Source organism: Teleopsis dalmanni, chromosome 1 (assembly GCF_002237135.1).
Source record: "Teleopsis dalmanni isolate 2A chromosome 1, ASM223713v2, whole genome shotgun sequence".
Lineage (NCBI taxonomy): Eukaryota > Metazoa > Arthropoda > Insecta > Diptera > Diopsidae > Teleopsis > Teleopsis dalmanni.
The window spans coordinates 227,119,104-227,132,968 of record NC_051846.1 but is presented as its reverse complement, the minus strand read 5'-3'; the positions used below and the strand labels follow the sequence as shown (position 1 = coordinate 227,132,968).

The window sequence follows — 13,865 nt, the reverse complement described above, 5'->3', positions numbered from 1 at the left end:
AAATTGCTTGCGAGAAGTTTTGAATTTTGAATAGAAAAAAGTAAGTTAAAGTGAATAAATTTAAATTTTTGGTACAAATGCTATTTGCAAGCACTAAGCAACCTTTTAAAATTAGTTTATTTTCGTTCCATTTATTCAAAAAACGTTCCATTTTCATCAGTTTCTCTCATCACACCATAACGTTCATGTTACATAAACAGCAAACTCGAAAGAAGTGAGAAAAAGCAAGTGAGAACTTTTCGAAAGAAATCGTTCGAGTTTACATAAACGAGCTACAGATTGACTTTCTCTTGCAAAAAATTTCGTGAACCTTGGTAACCCTACTTCGATAAATTCCATTCATTAATTCCAAGAAGTGAATGTATGAAAAATCAAATAGATAAACAATTAAAGAACTCTTTAATAAGAAAATGTTAAATTAAAGACATAATTATTTTAAATGTCACCAAGTTCTCCCATTCAAAAAGTGTGGAAGCCAGAGTGTAAGATTTATATTTTATATATATATTTCAAATTAATTGGTTTGCGATATTTTAGTGTATAAAATACAACTCGAGGCCCCTACACCGAAACCATTACGACGTACTGAACCAATTACTGGTTTAGGTGAGCCCTGTTATTATGGAACTGAATATTTTGGTGAAATGGGTCATCAGGTAATTATATTTAGACAAATTCAAAAATAATACAATATATAATTAAATATATATATTAGGCAGCAGAATCATTGCTTGAAAATACTCCAGATGGTTCCTATTTGTTACGGCGAAGTCCAAATGCACAAGAGTATTATACATTAAGTGTACGATTTAATAATCGTACAAAACATTTTAAAATATATTTTAAAACTGGCGAAGGGCACTATTTGCAAGAGCAAGCAAAGCATTATGATACGATACATGAACTGGTGGCAGATGGTTTAATAAACTTCCATATGCAACTCCATGCAGCACCGATAATACAGCAAATTAATCAACAAACGCGAAATTGCTACCAGCAAAGCCCATATATGACTTTAAACAGAAGAAAATTACGCGCCCTCTCAAACGAACTTCGCAAGTCAATAATAGCTAAAGGTAATTGTGAACCAGATGCAAAAAGTGGCAACAACATTGCTGTGACTAATTCCACTTCAAGCAAAGACAATGATGCAGATTTAATATTGCCACTTATCTATGAGAAAGCGCATACATTTAAAATACACACATTTAAGGGTTTGAATTGGTGCGAGTTCTGTGCAAATTTTCTATGGGGCTTCACAGCGCAAGGTGTGAAATGTGAAGCATGTGGTTTTGTAGCACATTCTAAATGTTCTGAATTAGTTCCAGCAAAATGTGTTCCAGATCTAAAAAGAATACGAGGAGTTTTTGGCACAGATCTTACAACAATGGTGCAATTATATCAGTGTCTAATACCATTCGTAGTGAGACGTTGCGTTGAAGAAGTAGAAGCGCGTGGAATGTTACAGGAAGGTATTTATCGTGTTTCTGGATTTGCTGATGAAATTGATGCACTAAAATTAGCTTTGGATCGCGATGGTGAAAAGACTGATATGTCAGAGTCAACATATGGAAATATAAACGTTATTGCAGGAACACTAAAGTTATATTTACGTCTGTTGCCTGTGCCTTTGATAACATTTCAAGCTTATCCCAGCTTCATGCAAGCGGCACGTAAGTATATTGTTATTTTCCATTTTTATACTCAAATTTATGATAATTAATTTATTTAGGAAATACCAGCATTTCTGATCAAATACGAAACACAAACGTAGCTGCCAAGAAGTTGCCTTTAGCACATTATAATTGCCTTAAGTTTATGATGGAACATTTGAAAAGGTAAAAAGAAGAATTGCATTTAAGAAACACTTTTAATTATATATTAATTATTTTTTAGAGTTGCTTCCCATTATGCTGCCAATAAAATGAATGAACACAATTTAGCTACTGTGTTTGCGCCAACTCTTATAGCCACTCCGCAGCATATGACTAATTTAACTGAAGAAATATTTATGTTATCGTCACTAATAACAAACTGCGAAGCAATTTTTAATTAGTAAGCAAATTTAACAAATTTCCAATTAGCACACACATTTTATATATTGATCGCATGCATTATTATTCCACGAAATTACATTTCTGTAAGCTTAAGTTAAGGACTTTTATATGTATTTTATTTATTATGAAAATGTACAACATGCAATAATATTAAGTCTACAAAGACCACGAATTTATATTAAATTTATATATAATTTAAAATAATTGAATTTTTGGAACAAAATTTTACATTTCTATAAGTATATTTATTATTCTATAAACAATGTGTATTATAAATCATGATATGCAATAAAAAAGAAGCATTACAAATTGTTATTTTAATTTGTATAAATACATTGTGCGTTGAAAATATGTACTAAGAAGGCTATTTCATTACTGTTTGGGTATGAATTTTACCCTATCGACTTTACATTACTGTAGCTTAATTTTTTTCAAGTACTTATTTTAATTATCATCGCCATCCTGCGTTTGAGTCAATATAATCAGTACCGAATCAAAATTATAGGAAATATGGTGTAGTATTTTGCGGTGGTATGACTCTCTCTGTCTCAGGGACAGCCCAAAATATACTTGTTGATCGATCTGTGGCAGTTTGGAACTTTAATATAGCTGCTACGTTACCACAACGATAACAATAGTTTGGTGCCGACCACACTGTCACTAACTTTCCATCAAACATATATTTTATGCCTTCATTCACTAACTGATGAGCACGACAAATTAGCTCCAAATTATTTATAGACATAAAATCTTTTGTCACTAATTGACCAAAAAGCCAACCAGCGCCTCGTGGACTTTGTCTCCTTTAAAAATCAATTTTAAAAACAATAATTCACACAATAAGCACAGAAACTTTGTACTTACCAAAGGTCCATGTCTTCTGGATCTGACCAAACTAAATCACAGAAAGCACCTTTATAAGGTATTTCGCCATTTCGCTCAATGGTGCGTATTTGATCTAGGGTAATAATTTCTGGACTTAGTCCTCCATGCACGCATAACACCTCCTCGTCAATAATCTAATTACAAAAAATATTTACATCATTATTTAATAATATATATTTATTAAATTTTATCTTACCGCTGCTACTGTTAATAAATCAAACACTTTGCAGCAATATTTCCAAGCATTTGAGTTTCCGTATTTGCTAAAGCACTCATCATAAAATCCATATACTTTAGTAATTTGTCTGGATTCATGGTTCCCTCTTAGTAGCGTTATGCGATCTGGATAACGAGCCTATGAGAAAAGCAATTTATTGATTTCTAAAAATATGTCAAGATTTCACAATACCTTCAGCGTCATAAGTCTTGTAAGTGTTTCTAAACTATAATAACCCCGATCTACAAAATCTCCCATAAATATATAATTAGTATCGGGCACTGGACCACCAGTTCTAAACAGTTGCTCCAAATCATAGAACTAAAAATACATCGAATATAACAACCAGCATAATCAAAGATTATTTCTTTTATTACCTGCCCATGAATGTCACCACATACTGTAACAGGTGTACTAACTGGTTGAATATTCGATTCCTCCAACAGAATTTCACACACAATATCACATAATTTTTTCAAATCATTTTCTGGCAAATACTTGCAGTCCTTAACTATTTCCACCCATTTATCTAGATCAGTCATGTTGAACGCAGTATTCAGGAAAACTTGGGTAAATGCAACAGAAAAATCTCTTGTTGTTGTTGTTTTAGTTGTCAACGTGAAATATGTCTCTCTGAAATGAAAAATGTTGCCACACTGCTTTTATTTGCATGCATGAGATCTGAGGTTATCTTCATTCAACTTAATTAAGTGCTGCAGTTATAATAAATATATATCCAGTTCCAATTAACCATGATGGAAAAGCACCAGACTTATCATAAAAAATAAAAAATTTCAGTTTAGTAGAAAAAATATTCTCTTTTATACTTAAATGTTGTTGATATATGAGTATTCTAAATTCATAGTGGTAGTCGAAATAACGTTTCAAGTGCCCCTTATTTGAGGTCTGTTCCACGAGCTACTCGTAGTAACTTTGAGTAACACTATGTATACACAAGCACGGTTGCCACTTATGGTACTTTAGTACCAAAATTGGTACTTTTTTTTCCGTTTGGTACTCTGGTACTCATGTTCAAAATGGTACATTTCGGCGACCCAACTTTATTGTGGATATTGTATTGTTTTATACTTTTTGTACATTTTATATAAATTGTATTTTCTTATAAAAAGACAATAGAAAAATTTTGGACCTTTTTTTACAGAAATGGTACCTTTTTAAACCAATTTTGGTACAGAAAAAAAGTGGCAACCGTGTACACAAGTGCGTTTCACCAATAAATTTTCAAGTAAATAAAAGCATCTGAGAGAGACTACATCTCTGTCGACTTTTGAAAATACACAGACTTAACTCGTACATTTTATTTCAAGTAAAATTTTTGTTGATTTGTAAATCAACTGTTTTGCTTGAAATTTAAACTGGTGTTCTCAAAGCTTTTCCATGAAAATCTGTGTAAAGAGCGTAATTTGGCACTTTATATGTGTTACGCTCTCAGTTTGTACTTTACTTGTGTTTTATTTGATTTTTACGACGAGTAGCTCGTGGAACAGAACTGTAATTAATCTCTATCGTTACACACCATATATATTGCCTTTTATCAGCCAAAGAAAAATTATTTTTTTAACTTATATACTTATTACTAATAGTATTTAAATTTATACAATATTATCAGCTGATATAAAAATTGATCAATTGCATTGCATTTCTTTGTGTGCGGGATATTTGGTGACCGGTTTAATCTTCTGTTATATGTTTATAATTTGCTGTCATATTTACTCACTTCTTTAGAGTTCTGACGTTTACATTTTCAACGTTCGCTATGTCTGCATAATGAATTCAGTATTCAAAGGTAAATCTGGCAATTGCAACTTTTCATGTTGAGAACATATGGGCGTAACTTATAATGAGACACAAAGAGTTTCATTTTACTTGATCTATTAATTTTAAGAGTTCTTACGGTTTTTGAAGCAGAATGTTGCAATTCATAGTTGTAATGTTTTATACTCAATTGTTTAAAAATCTAGTATAACATTAAGTTACAATAACAATGCCATATATTTCTTAACATGCAGTGAATAAAATCTTTCTGAAGTCTTTACAACAGGTGTGTCCAAAGTACGGCCTAATGTTTGTATGGCCCGCGTTTGTTTGTTTTTTATCTACTACAATTACTCAAATTTTCTTTTGGTGCACTGGTAACACTATATTATTATATTTCTATGATATAACAAATAAATGAATTTAAATTGATAAATTAATAAAACTAAATTTAACGTTATAACCATATTTATAATATGATCTATTTATAATAACAGCTATGAGCGTACGTATTATTTTCTGCTGCCCTCCAACCTGTACAGTAATTTGTATTGGCCAGCGATCGCATATTTTCTGGACAGCCCTGCTTTACAATATTCAACAGAATTAATTTTTGTTTTATTACACACACCATATAGATATCCATATTATAATATATTTATATTATTGAAAAATAAAAAACGTTTTGGTTATTAAAATTAAGAAAAACTGTTTACTTTTCACGTGCTGCACTACATGTTTGATCTGCTACAATGCAAGGCTTCGAACATGATTGTTAACTCATAGACAGTTAATGTCAATGACGTTAAGCACTCTGACAATTCTTTTCATCGTATGCCATACCTGTTTTATGCTTAACAGAATGTTTGTTATTAAATAGAGTTTTGTTATTAAATTTTAGAATATTTGTTTAAAAAATGGCTTGCAGATTATGTTTAAAAGATATAAGTGACAAAACATCTATACCATTGTTTGTCGAAAATAGCAATACTCAAACAGAAATACATAAAATGATTACAAATTTTTTTGATTTCACTGTAAGTATTGAGATATACATTGACGAAACAAATTATCAATGAATTTGGTTAATAGATTTCGTATGACGATGTTAACTCAACGAATATTTGCGAAGATTGTGCTAATAAAATAAAAGCATTTGAAAACTGGCGTCAGTATATTCAGAATCAACAAAATAGTTTGCAAAATGTGTTTGTTGAAGTAAATTGTTGTTCCAATACAAAAACTGAAGAACTCGAAGACATCGCGAACCCAAAAATAGAAGATTTTTATTCTGATGACGATTTTGACGTTGTTAACTGCAATACTTTTTTAAGTGGTAATAATTAACATAAAAATCTTTACAAAATTAATATTTTGCTATTTTTTTAAGATGATGAACATAATTTAATTAATGATTGCGTTAAAGAAAAACATTATGTGGGTATTAAAGGCAACCTAATTACCAATATTGATGGGAACGACGAATTGGAAGAATATAACAACATAAAACTTGACTTATTTTCAAATGGTAATAATTATATTTTTTAAGATTTTATATATTTGACAAAACATATATACGAATTTTTTTAATATACCCGTAAACATAGATGACGAAGTTCCCTTACTAAATTTTGTATTGAGTAAATCAAAATTGAAAAATTCTAAACATGAAAAACGCATTAATACCAATACTTTATGTGAACCTATTCCTTCAACTCAACATAATAAAATTAAAATCGTAGAAAGCTTTATACAATTAACATGCGATGTATGCAAAATTAGCGTTGAATCCTACGACGCCTTACAAAGTCATTTTAATCTTCTCCACAACATTCCTCCATATGTGAAGTGTTGCAGCAAAACATATACAAAACTTAATCGCTTAGTTGAGCATATTGAATGGCATCAGAATCCAGAGAAGTTTAAGTACACTTTTATAAATAATTTCAATAAAATATATAGTATTAATATATTTATCTATTTTCAGATGTACTATATGTAATAAGTTAACCAGTTCAAAGTCATATTTAGAAAAACATATCAATTCTCATAGTTTGAGAGAAAGGCCAAAACGAAGTTGTTCTATTTGTAATAAGGAATATCGAGGTAGCAAGTGTTATAGAAGTCATAACCTAGAGGAAAAAGATATAATGGAAATAAATTGTGATTTATGTAATAAATGGTAAAAAGTACTTATTAAATAAAAATAAATTTTATTCTTATATTATTTAAATAATACATTATTACAGTTTTATGACACCTCAACGTTTACGCCGGCATATCGATTCAATACATAATAACATTTGCCCTTATGTATGTGATATATGTGGAAAAAAATATAAATTTAAACCCTCGTTTGATAGACATGTACTTGAACATCAAGGAATCGTAGAGCCTCCACAACAGTGTGATATATGCAATGAATGGTTAAAAAACAAACATAGCTTGCGATTGCATCGTTTTACGCATATGGATATCAATACGGATTGTAAAATTTGTGGGAGAACTTGTCCAAGTAGAACAGCTTTATTACGTCATGTAAATTACTCACACAAATTGCAAAAGAATTTATCCTGTAATTACTGTGATAGAACATTCAAGCAAGAAAAAAATTTAAAGGTTTGTTGCAATAAACTACAAAAATGTTAATACAAAATTAATAAAAAAAAATAAATATCAATTCAAGGAACACATGGCTATACATACTGGCCTGCAACTTTACTCTTGCCCGCATTGTGCAAAGGAGTGTAGATCGAAATCCAATATGTATGTCCACATTAAACGCAAACATGTTGATGAGTGGTTGAAATCTAAAATTGCTAAATCAAACAATCCAAATTTAAAATAATTTATAGATGTTAAGGTATATGTTATGACAACTGACTACATATGTATATTAAAAGCCAACTTAACAATATATACATTCGTTTGAATTTTAAATATTACTTTAGTCGCTAGTATTGTACACTTAAGGGCTACTTCACATCAGTGTGGATTGTAAAACTAGACATAAAATTTGAATTTGGATTAAGCAAAAGCTAAATACAACCAAATCAGATCTTGCTTAGGCATCAATCATTTGTAAAAATAGTTTCTGTTTAGGAAATTATTTCTTTCCAGAGAAGTATGTCTTCCACATCTCTTTATGATGAAGCTGATCATACTGATGAAACTATAACTGTATAAGACAAGTATAACTCAATATTCATTGTTTATATGTCATAAGCTAAGAGTTGTACGGTGGATTAACAATGCGATCGGCTAAGATATGATAAATACATTTGTACTATGCGCAATCAATGCTGATCTTTACATAGTTGATTTGTCATGTTTGGTGTAGCACAGATGATTAATTGATGTTCAATTGAAATTAGGAAAAAAAAGAACTAAAATGAGTTCCTTGTAAAAAACTAGTATATAACAGATTTGATTTAAAATAATTTCATTTTAAAAACAAAATATTAAATTGTCTTTATATTATATAAACAAGTATATAGTTAATGAACAAAAATAATAATAGAATTATTCAATTAAATTTCTTCGACCGAATTCAAGTTAAGTCGAAAAGCAGCTAATTTATGTTATAAAAATTTGAATATGATTATTAAATAACGTTCAGTATCGTCTTGGTCTGAAGTTGGTATTCTGAAACAATTCTAATTTAATTGAATCGAAAAATAAAGATTATTTGAATTTAATTAATGAAGAGGCAAAAAAAAAAATAAAGTGTTAATTTGTTTATATGATAATAGAAAGAAATAGAAAGGCAGTGAAATATATACATATACACTGACAATCTTAACTATAATCGAATTATGTTGCCAAGTAAAATTAAATAGAATGTTGGTGCCAGCTCTACTGCTATACAAATTCTACTTTTATCCTCCACATCACCACAAGCTTTTTAAGTAACTACTGAGTTCCCTAATATTCTAACATGTAACATAAGGAATATTCCACACGTACTTTAATACAAAGTAAATAAAATAATTAATATTCCATATACCAGAATATGTAAATAAAATGAATCTTTTGTTATAATATTGAAATTAATAAAAAAAACATATGAAATTCGAACATCAATATATTTTTATTCCAACAAAATGGTCAGCATATTATTTACTAGATTTTTACTTGAAAGCGTTCCCGTAGTATCAGCGTAAAAAGCTACTTTGAGAGAAAATACAATTTTATTCTCATTTTTAACTTTCACTTGAAAAGTTCGGGAGCAGAGCTATTACTTACACTCAACTTACATTTGAATAACTATTAAAAAAAGTGCAATAAAAAATATTTTTAACAGAAAGTGTATTCGTTTAAATTAATAAGTAGGTGAAAAGCATCGAATGTCATAATATAAGACTTGAACCCACTAAAACCACCTCTTAGGAATACAAAATGGAAAAATTTCAGCAGTTCAACCATAAAGATCAAGAGCTGAAACCCCATTCCAATAGTTAAAAGAAAGACAGACGTAACAATACGGAAAACTTAGCATTTAGACTAAGATCGTGTGCGAGTTCGAGTAAAGTAAAGTAAAATTTCCTAGGCATTTATGTAAATATTTATTTATTTATTTATTGCACTTATTTATTATTTTTAGTTAAAATTTTCAAATTTATTTATATATTAAACATCTTATAAAACTTTCACAATGGTAACACCTAATTTACCTAGTTTGTATCTAATTTACACTACTCAAAATTCTGGTAAATACCAACATTCGCTGCCGGCCCGACATAATTTATTTATTTAATTTAATTTATTTACTATTTCCCTCAATTTATCATCAATTTACCCAAACTCGCACATTGTTTACATATATACCTAAACTAAACAAAGGAAAACTTCTGTATTCACTCGGGCATCTATTTAATTTTGTTCTATCTGATAATTTGTTGCAGTGTATAATTATTGTGAATAAACATCTTTAAGAAGATTATTGTGAATAGTTGTTCTGATATGAGTATTTTGTTTATAAATGTTTTTCTTATTTGCCGTGATTAAAAATGATTTGTTGCTTGTGTTTAAACGAATTGGAATATGAGACTGCAGTTGCATTACCAGAAGAAGACAATTCAACGAAATCTTTAATTAAATTGATTTTAAATTATAATCGATTAAAGGTACGTAATGTTCTAATTCGAATAAGGTGGTTGTGTGTGAATTGGGATTTCCCACAGGTTTCAGACAGCTATTTTGAAGCTACAAGTTACATATGTCTCGAATGTAACGAACGCTTATTTGAGTTTCATCAATTTTGCTTGTATGTAAAAAAGAAACAAAATGCTATAAAAATAAATCGTTTAGAGATTATATTACCTTTGGTAAATGAAAATGACGAATACATAGAAAATATATCGAATAATGGTGAAGACGTATATAATGATGAATCAAATGGCTGTGTAGATGGTATATCGAAATAAACATTTCTACACTTCAACTTTTATTCATTATTCATTTTAATATATCTTTAGAACAAGCACAATGTGAAAATGTGGAAGAAACTAATAAAGTCCAAAGTGAGGATAGGAAAAATTGTTTGAAATGTAATATGTGTAATAAGGCTTTTCAATCGAAGATATGGTTACAACATCATAAAAAACGTGTTCATGAACAAAAAATTAATCGGCTATGCAAAATATGCAATCAGAGGTAAATTCATATTTTTAACTTTATTGTTAATTATATAAAATAAAAATAATTAGAAATGTAAATACCTGGGTTAGGATATGGTTGCATTAAGGAAGCGTAAAAAGAAAGGATTATTATTTAGGAAGCAAGAGTACGTGAGGTTTTAATGAAAGTTAAACTGGCTTATGATAGAAAAGCTTAGTCGCTTCAATGGGAGAGAGTATAAGAGCAATCAAGCTTAAATTGGGTGCTGTGGGTTATGAAAGCATTGGGCGACATCATAGGGCGCTTAGAAATGCAGTTGATGCACACATTATAAGTTGACACATTTATGCATGACAAGTAACTGTTTAGCACATAGCTATATCCTGACCTCAATTGGGCTAGAACCGTTTTTATTTCACGGAGAAGACGACACTCTTCCAGGGATATGTTAGGCGGAAGTCTGTTGACTTTGTTGCAATAAAAAAATAAATCCTTTCCAATTTTTGTTTGATAAATTTCCAGATTGCACAATTAGATTAGATTTGAAGATATTACGGTTCTAAGTAACAAGTACGGCGGTGCACTGCAATCAAAAAAGATATTAAAAATAACGAGAACTAGACAGAAGACAGACTGACCAATTGGCATAACAAAATATATACATATACATTTATTTAATAAATTGAAAAGATATGTAGTTGCTGACTAGCTTTCCTATTGATTTACTACTGCCTGTGAAAACTTAGATATGCAATACATGGGTATCTATTTTTGGATAGGTTAGAGTGGGACGGCATCCAACTTATAATTTAAGAAACCGATTCAGTTACGTATATAGAGTCTATTACATATCATTAATATTCTTAGAAAGTTTACCATTGTTAACTAAGACTTCTAAGATATAATATGATACTCCTGGAGAGAACTTCCTAAGCTGATTTAGACAAGTTGCAACTGTTAATAAAACTAATAAGAAGTCTTGGAAACCGCATTCAATTGATAAAAACCACATGAATAGAACACAAAATTTACACATACATATTTCACTTTGCATTCACTGGGTCGACCCTATGATATTTGTCATGTTTGTGACTCTGAAGATAGTAATTTTTAATTTTTATGTGTTAAATTAACGACCTAAGCCTAGTAATAATAAAAGAAACGTATTAAAAATTGGTCGTAATAATATATTTAAAATATTTAAAGTAAAATTCAATTGTGATAATAATATGATATGTTATTATTTCGGGCAGCGCGCGCCGCTTTAAGGGATTATATTTGATCTTTTTTTCACATATCACTTGAATGGAGGAGACGTGTCTTTCTACGTTCTCTGTACTTTGATCACCAAGGTCCTTTTGATCGGTGTATGAATCACACTAATCCGTGATATCATAATGAGCTATTATTTAAGCTCAAGTAGGTTATAGTGTACAAAGCCTCCACTCCAACCCAATCTAACCTGCACTTTGCATATCATAGAATTTGCAAATCGTCAGTATACTTTAATCCCAAAGACAGTAGTTAACAATAGCATATTTAACACATATGCCAGCTTAACTAAAAAATATTTCTAATTTTTTTTTTTGTTTAAATTTATTTAGTTTTTATAAACCAGAAACATTACGACGTCATATACAAAATGTACATAACAATACATATTTATATGTATGTGATATTTGCGGTAAAAAATTCAAGTCTAAAACTTCTCATACAAAACACATACTTGCACATCAAGGCATTGCAGAGCCACCTGAGCAATGTGAGACATGTGGAAAATGGCTTAAGAATAAACACTGCTTAACTGTGCACCGAATATCACATACTGCTCCACACATCGAACAATGTCATCTATGTGAGCGCGTATGCAGCAACAAAATTTCACTAAGACAACACATTAAATACGTCCACAAATTAGATAAGAAACATAAATGTCACATTTGTAGAAAATCTTTCAAACTACAAAAAGAATTGGAGGTAAGTTATCTAACACTACTCTAAACGAGTAAATTTTAAAATATTTGTTTATCATCTAAAGGAACATAGCGTTACGCATACTGGAGCACAGCCATATTCTTGTTCGTATTGTCCGAAGAAGTTCTCTGCTAAACCAAATATGTATGTGCACATAAAACGAGTACATATTGAGGAATGGAGGGCTTTACAGCGCGCACGTTCAAATGATCCAAATATTAATTTAAGCGCCCAAAATTAAATATCGTAAGTTAATAAAAATTATTTGGCTTTTATAGCTCTACGATCGTTTTAGATCGACCTATGATAGGAATTATTTTTAAGTATAATTAAATAATGTTAGCACAGATTCGCTAACAGTGTAACTACATATTTGATATTTGGACAATATATATAAAGCAAAAAAAAAGAACAAAATAATTTTCATTAAAATCCATACTTGCCATTAAATTTAAACAATATTTATTTCATTCTTAATAAACAGAATTTTTATAAACTTAATATTTTAAATATTTAGTTTTGAGTACAGTATTCAAATAATTTAGTTTAAAACGGCTTATATGAGAATTTTAAATACATGCATTTTGAATTCTTAAGTTAAAATTATTAAATTGCTAAAAACTATAAATAAGCAAGTAGTTACTAATAAAACAATGAAAAGAAGTCGTTAGGTACAAAAAGGCCAATCATTTTAAAAAAAATAAGGAAGAAGTCTAAATAAAATGATAATAAAAATATACATTTTGTATAAATTATGCTCTTGTACTATTTATATAACAACCAGTTGCAATAGCGTAAATATTGCAACAATAACGTCTGTTTTCCTAATCAATTAATCTAATTAATCTCTTCAATCGATCAATAATCTTGTCCACAACAAAATCCAAAATCAGGTATTGAGAAAACAAATGACATACAACCGAATCTTATTAAAGATCCGTGTTTTAGTAAAGCTGTACCTTCCCAAGCAGCAGGTGAAATCGCTGGATTCACTAACGACGAACATTTGCACACTGTCTGATGTGGGGGTGCCATTCTATATGAAAAAGTAAAAATTATTTTAAACATTAATACAGAATATTTAAATGTGAAATAAATATTAAATAAATATTTAATATATAAATTATACTGTTAAAGTTTACATTTTAATCCAAATAATAGATAATTCCATCAAAGTATACCACATATGTAATGCTATTTTGCATATAATAAACAAAAAATAAATAAAATAAAAAATTAACAATAATTTCCTATAGTTTCATGCTATACTTTATAAATGATTTAAAATCGTTATTCTTGCTAAAAACTGAATTTCTTGGATGATCGATGGTTCTATA

General features: G+C 29.5%; 4 protein-coding genes across 6 annotated transcripts; 3 read left to right on the top strand and 1 right to left on the bottom strand.

Moving 5' to 3' along the window:
- Nucleotides 1-75: 75 nt before the first annotated feature.
- LOC119672482 (beta-chimaerin-like) lies at nt 76-2,570 on the top strand. 2 transcript variants are annotated; one of them, XM_038083542.1, is made up of 6 exons: nt 76-482; nt 538-656; nt 716-1,268; nt 1,323-1,673; nt 1,733-1,838; nt 1,897-2,570. In XM_038083542.1, exons 1-6 carry the CDS (start codon nt 440-442, stop codon nt 2,054-2,056), a joined length of 1,332 nt encoding a protein of 443 aa, XP_037939470.1. In that variant the 5' UTR covers nt 76-439; the 3' UTR covers nt 2,057-2,570. The 2 variants fall into 2 exon arrangements, with proteins under 2 accessions (XP_037939470.1, XP_037939469.1); XM_038083541.1 differs by having other exon boundaries at nt 77-482; nt 716-1,673.
- On the bottom strand, nt 2,545-3,798 carry LOC119672483 (serine/threonine-protein phosphatase 6 catalytic subunit). The gene is made up of 5 exons (XM_038083543.1): nt 3,537-3,798; nt 3,352-3,480; nt 3,139-3,297; nt 2,922-3,076; nt 2,545-2,860 (listed from the first exon to the last, which is right to left on the bottom strand). The coding sequence occupies exons 1-5, from the start codon at nt 3,699-3,701 to the stop codon at nt 2,557-2,559; spliced, it is 912 nt and encodes a 303-aa protein (XP_037939471.1). The 5' UTR covers nt 3,702-3,798; the 3' UTR covers nt 2,545-2,556.
- Nucleotides 3,799-5,817: 2,019 nt separating this feature from the next.
- LOC119672480 (transcription factor grauzone-like) lies at nt 5,818-7,852 on the top strand. Of its 2 annotated transcripts, none has more exons than XM_038083539.1 (7): nt 5,818-5,972; nt 6,028-6,268; nt 6,326-6,463; nt 6,543-6,861; nt 6,923-7,117; nt 7,185-7,554; nt 7,622-7,852. In XM_038083539.1, exons 1-7 carry the CDS (start codon nt 5,853-5,855, stop codon nt 7,781-7,783), a joined length of 1,545 nt encoding a protein of 514 aa, XP_037939467.1. In that variant the 5' UTR covers nt 5,818-5,852; the 3' UTR covers nt 7,784-7,852. The 2 variants fall into 2 exon arrangements, with proteins under 2 accessions (XP_037939467.1, XP_037939466.1); XM_038083538.1 differs by having other exon boundaries at nt 6,028-6,271.
- A 2,024-nt stretch (nt 7,853-9,876) lies between these two features.
- Nucleotides 9,877-12,926, top strand: LOC119667918 (zinc finger protein 729-like). Its single transcript, XM_038077270.1, has 5 exons — nt 9,877-10,061; nt 10,119-10,347; nt 10,413-10,590; nt 12,159-12,531; nt 12,593-12,926. The coding sequence occupies exons 1-5, from the start codon at nt 9,945-9,947 to the stop codon at nt 12,767-12,769; spliced, it is 1,074 nt and encodes a 357-aa protein (XP_037933198.1). The 5' UTR covers nt 9,877-9,944; the 3' UTR covers nt 12,770-12,926.
- Nucleotides 12,927-13,865: the final 939 nt, after the last annotated feature.

What these genes read in the sequence shown, in the direction of transcription:
- LOC119672482 (XM_038083541.1), top strand. Translation starts at nt 440, where the DNA reads ATGTCACCAAGTTCTCCCATTCAAAAAGTGTGGAAGCCAGAGT. An exon ending in AAAAGTGTGGAAGCCAGAGT is followed by an intron (nt 483 to 537) that starts GTAAGATTTATA and finishes GCGATATTTTAG; the next exon opens with TGTATAAAATACAACTCGAG. An exon ending in ATGATGGAACATTTGAAAAG is followed by an intron (nt 1,839 to 1,896) that starts GTAAAAAGAAGA and finishes ATTATTTTTTAG; the next exon opens with AGTTGCTTCCCATTATGCTG.
- LOC119672483 (XM_038083543.1), bottom strand. Translation starts at nt 3,701, where the DNA reads ATGACTGATCTAGATAAATGGGTGGAAATAGTTAAGGACTGCAAGTAT. An exon ending in GTGGTGACATTCATGGGCAG is followed by an intron (nt 3,481 to 3,536) that starts GTAATAAAAGAA and finishes ATGTATTTTTAG; the next exon opens with TTCTATGATTTGGAGCAACT. An exon ending in ATTTATTAACAGTAGCAGCG is followed by an intron (nt 3,077 to 3,138) that starts GTAAGATAAAAT and finishes TTTTGTAATTAG; the next exon opens with ATTATTGACGAGGAGGTGTT.
- LOC119672480 (XM_038083538.1), top strand. Translation starts at nt 5,853, where the DNA reads ATGGCTTGCAGATTATGTTTAAAAGATATAAGTGACAAAACATCTATA. An exon ending in CAGAATCCAGAGAAGTTTAA is followed by an intron (nt 6,862 to 6,922) that starts GTACACTTTTAT and finishes ATCTATTTTCAG; the next exon opens with ATGTACTATATGTAATAAGT. An exon ending in TGTGATTTATGTAATAAATG is followed by an intron (nt 7,118 to 7,184) that starts GTAAAAAGTACT and finishes ACATTATTACAG; the next exon opens with TTTTATGACACCTCAACGTT.
- LOC119667918 (XM_038077270.1), top strand. Translation starts at nt 9,945, where the DNA reads ATGATTTGTTGCTTGTGTTTAAACGAATTGGAATATGAGACTGCAGTT. An exon ending in TGCAAAATATGCAATCAGAG is followed by an intron (nt 10,591 to 12,158) that starts GTAAATTCATAT and finishes AAATTTATTTAG; the next exon opens with TTTTTATAAACCAGAAACAT. An exon ending in AACTACAAAAAGAATTGGAG is followed by an intron (nt 12,532 to 12,592) that starts GTAAGTTATCTA and finishes TATCATCTAAAG; the next exon opens with GAACATAGCGTTACGCATAC.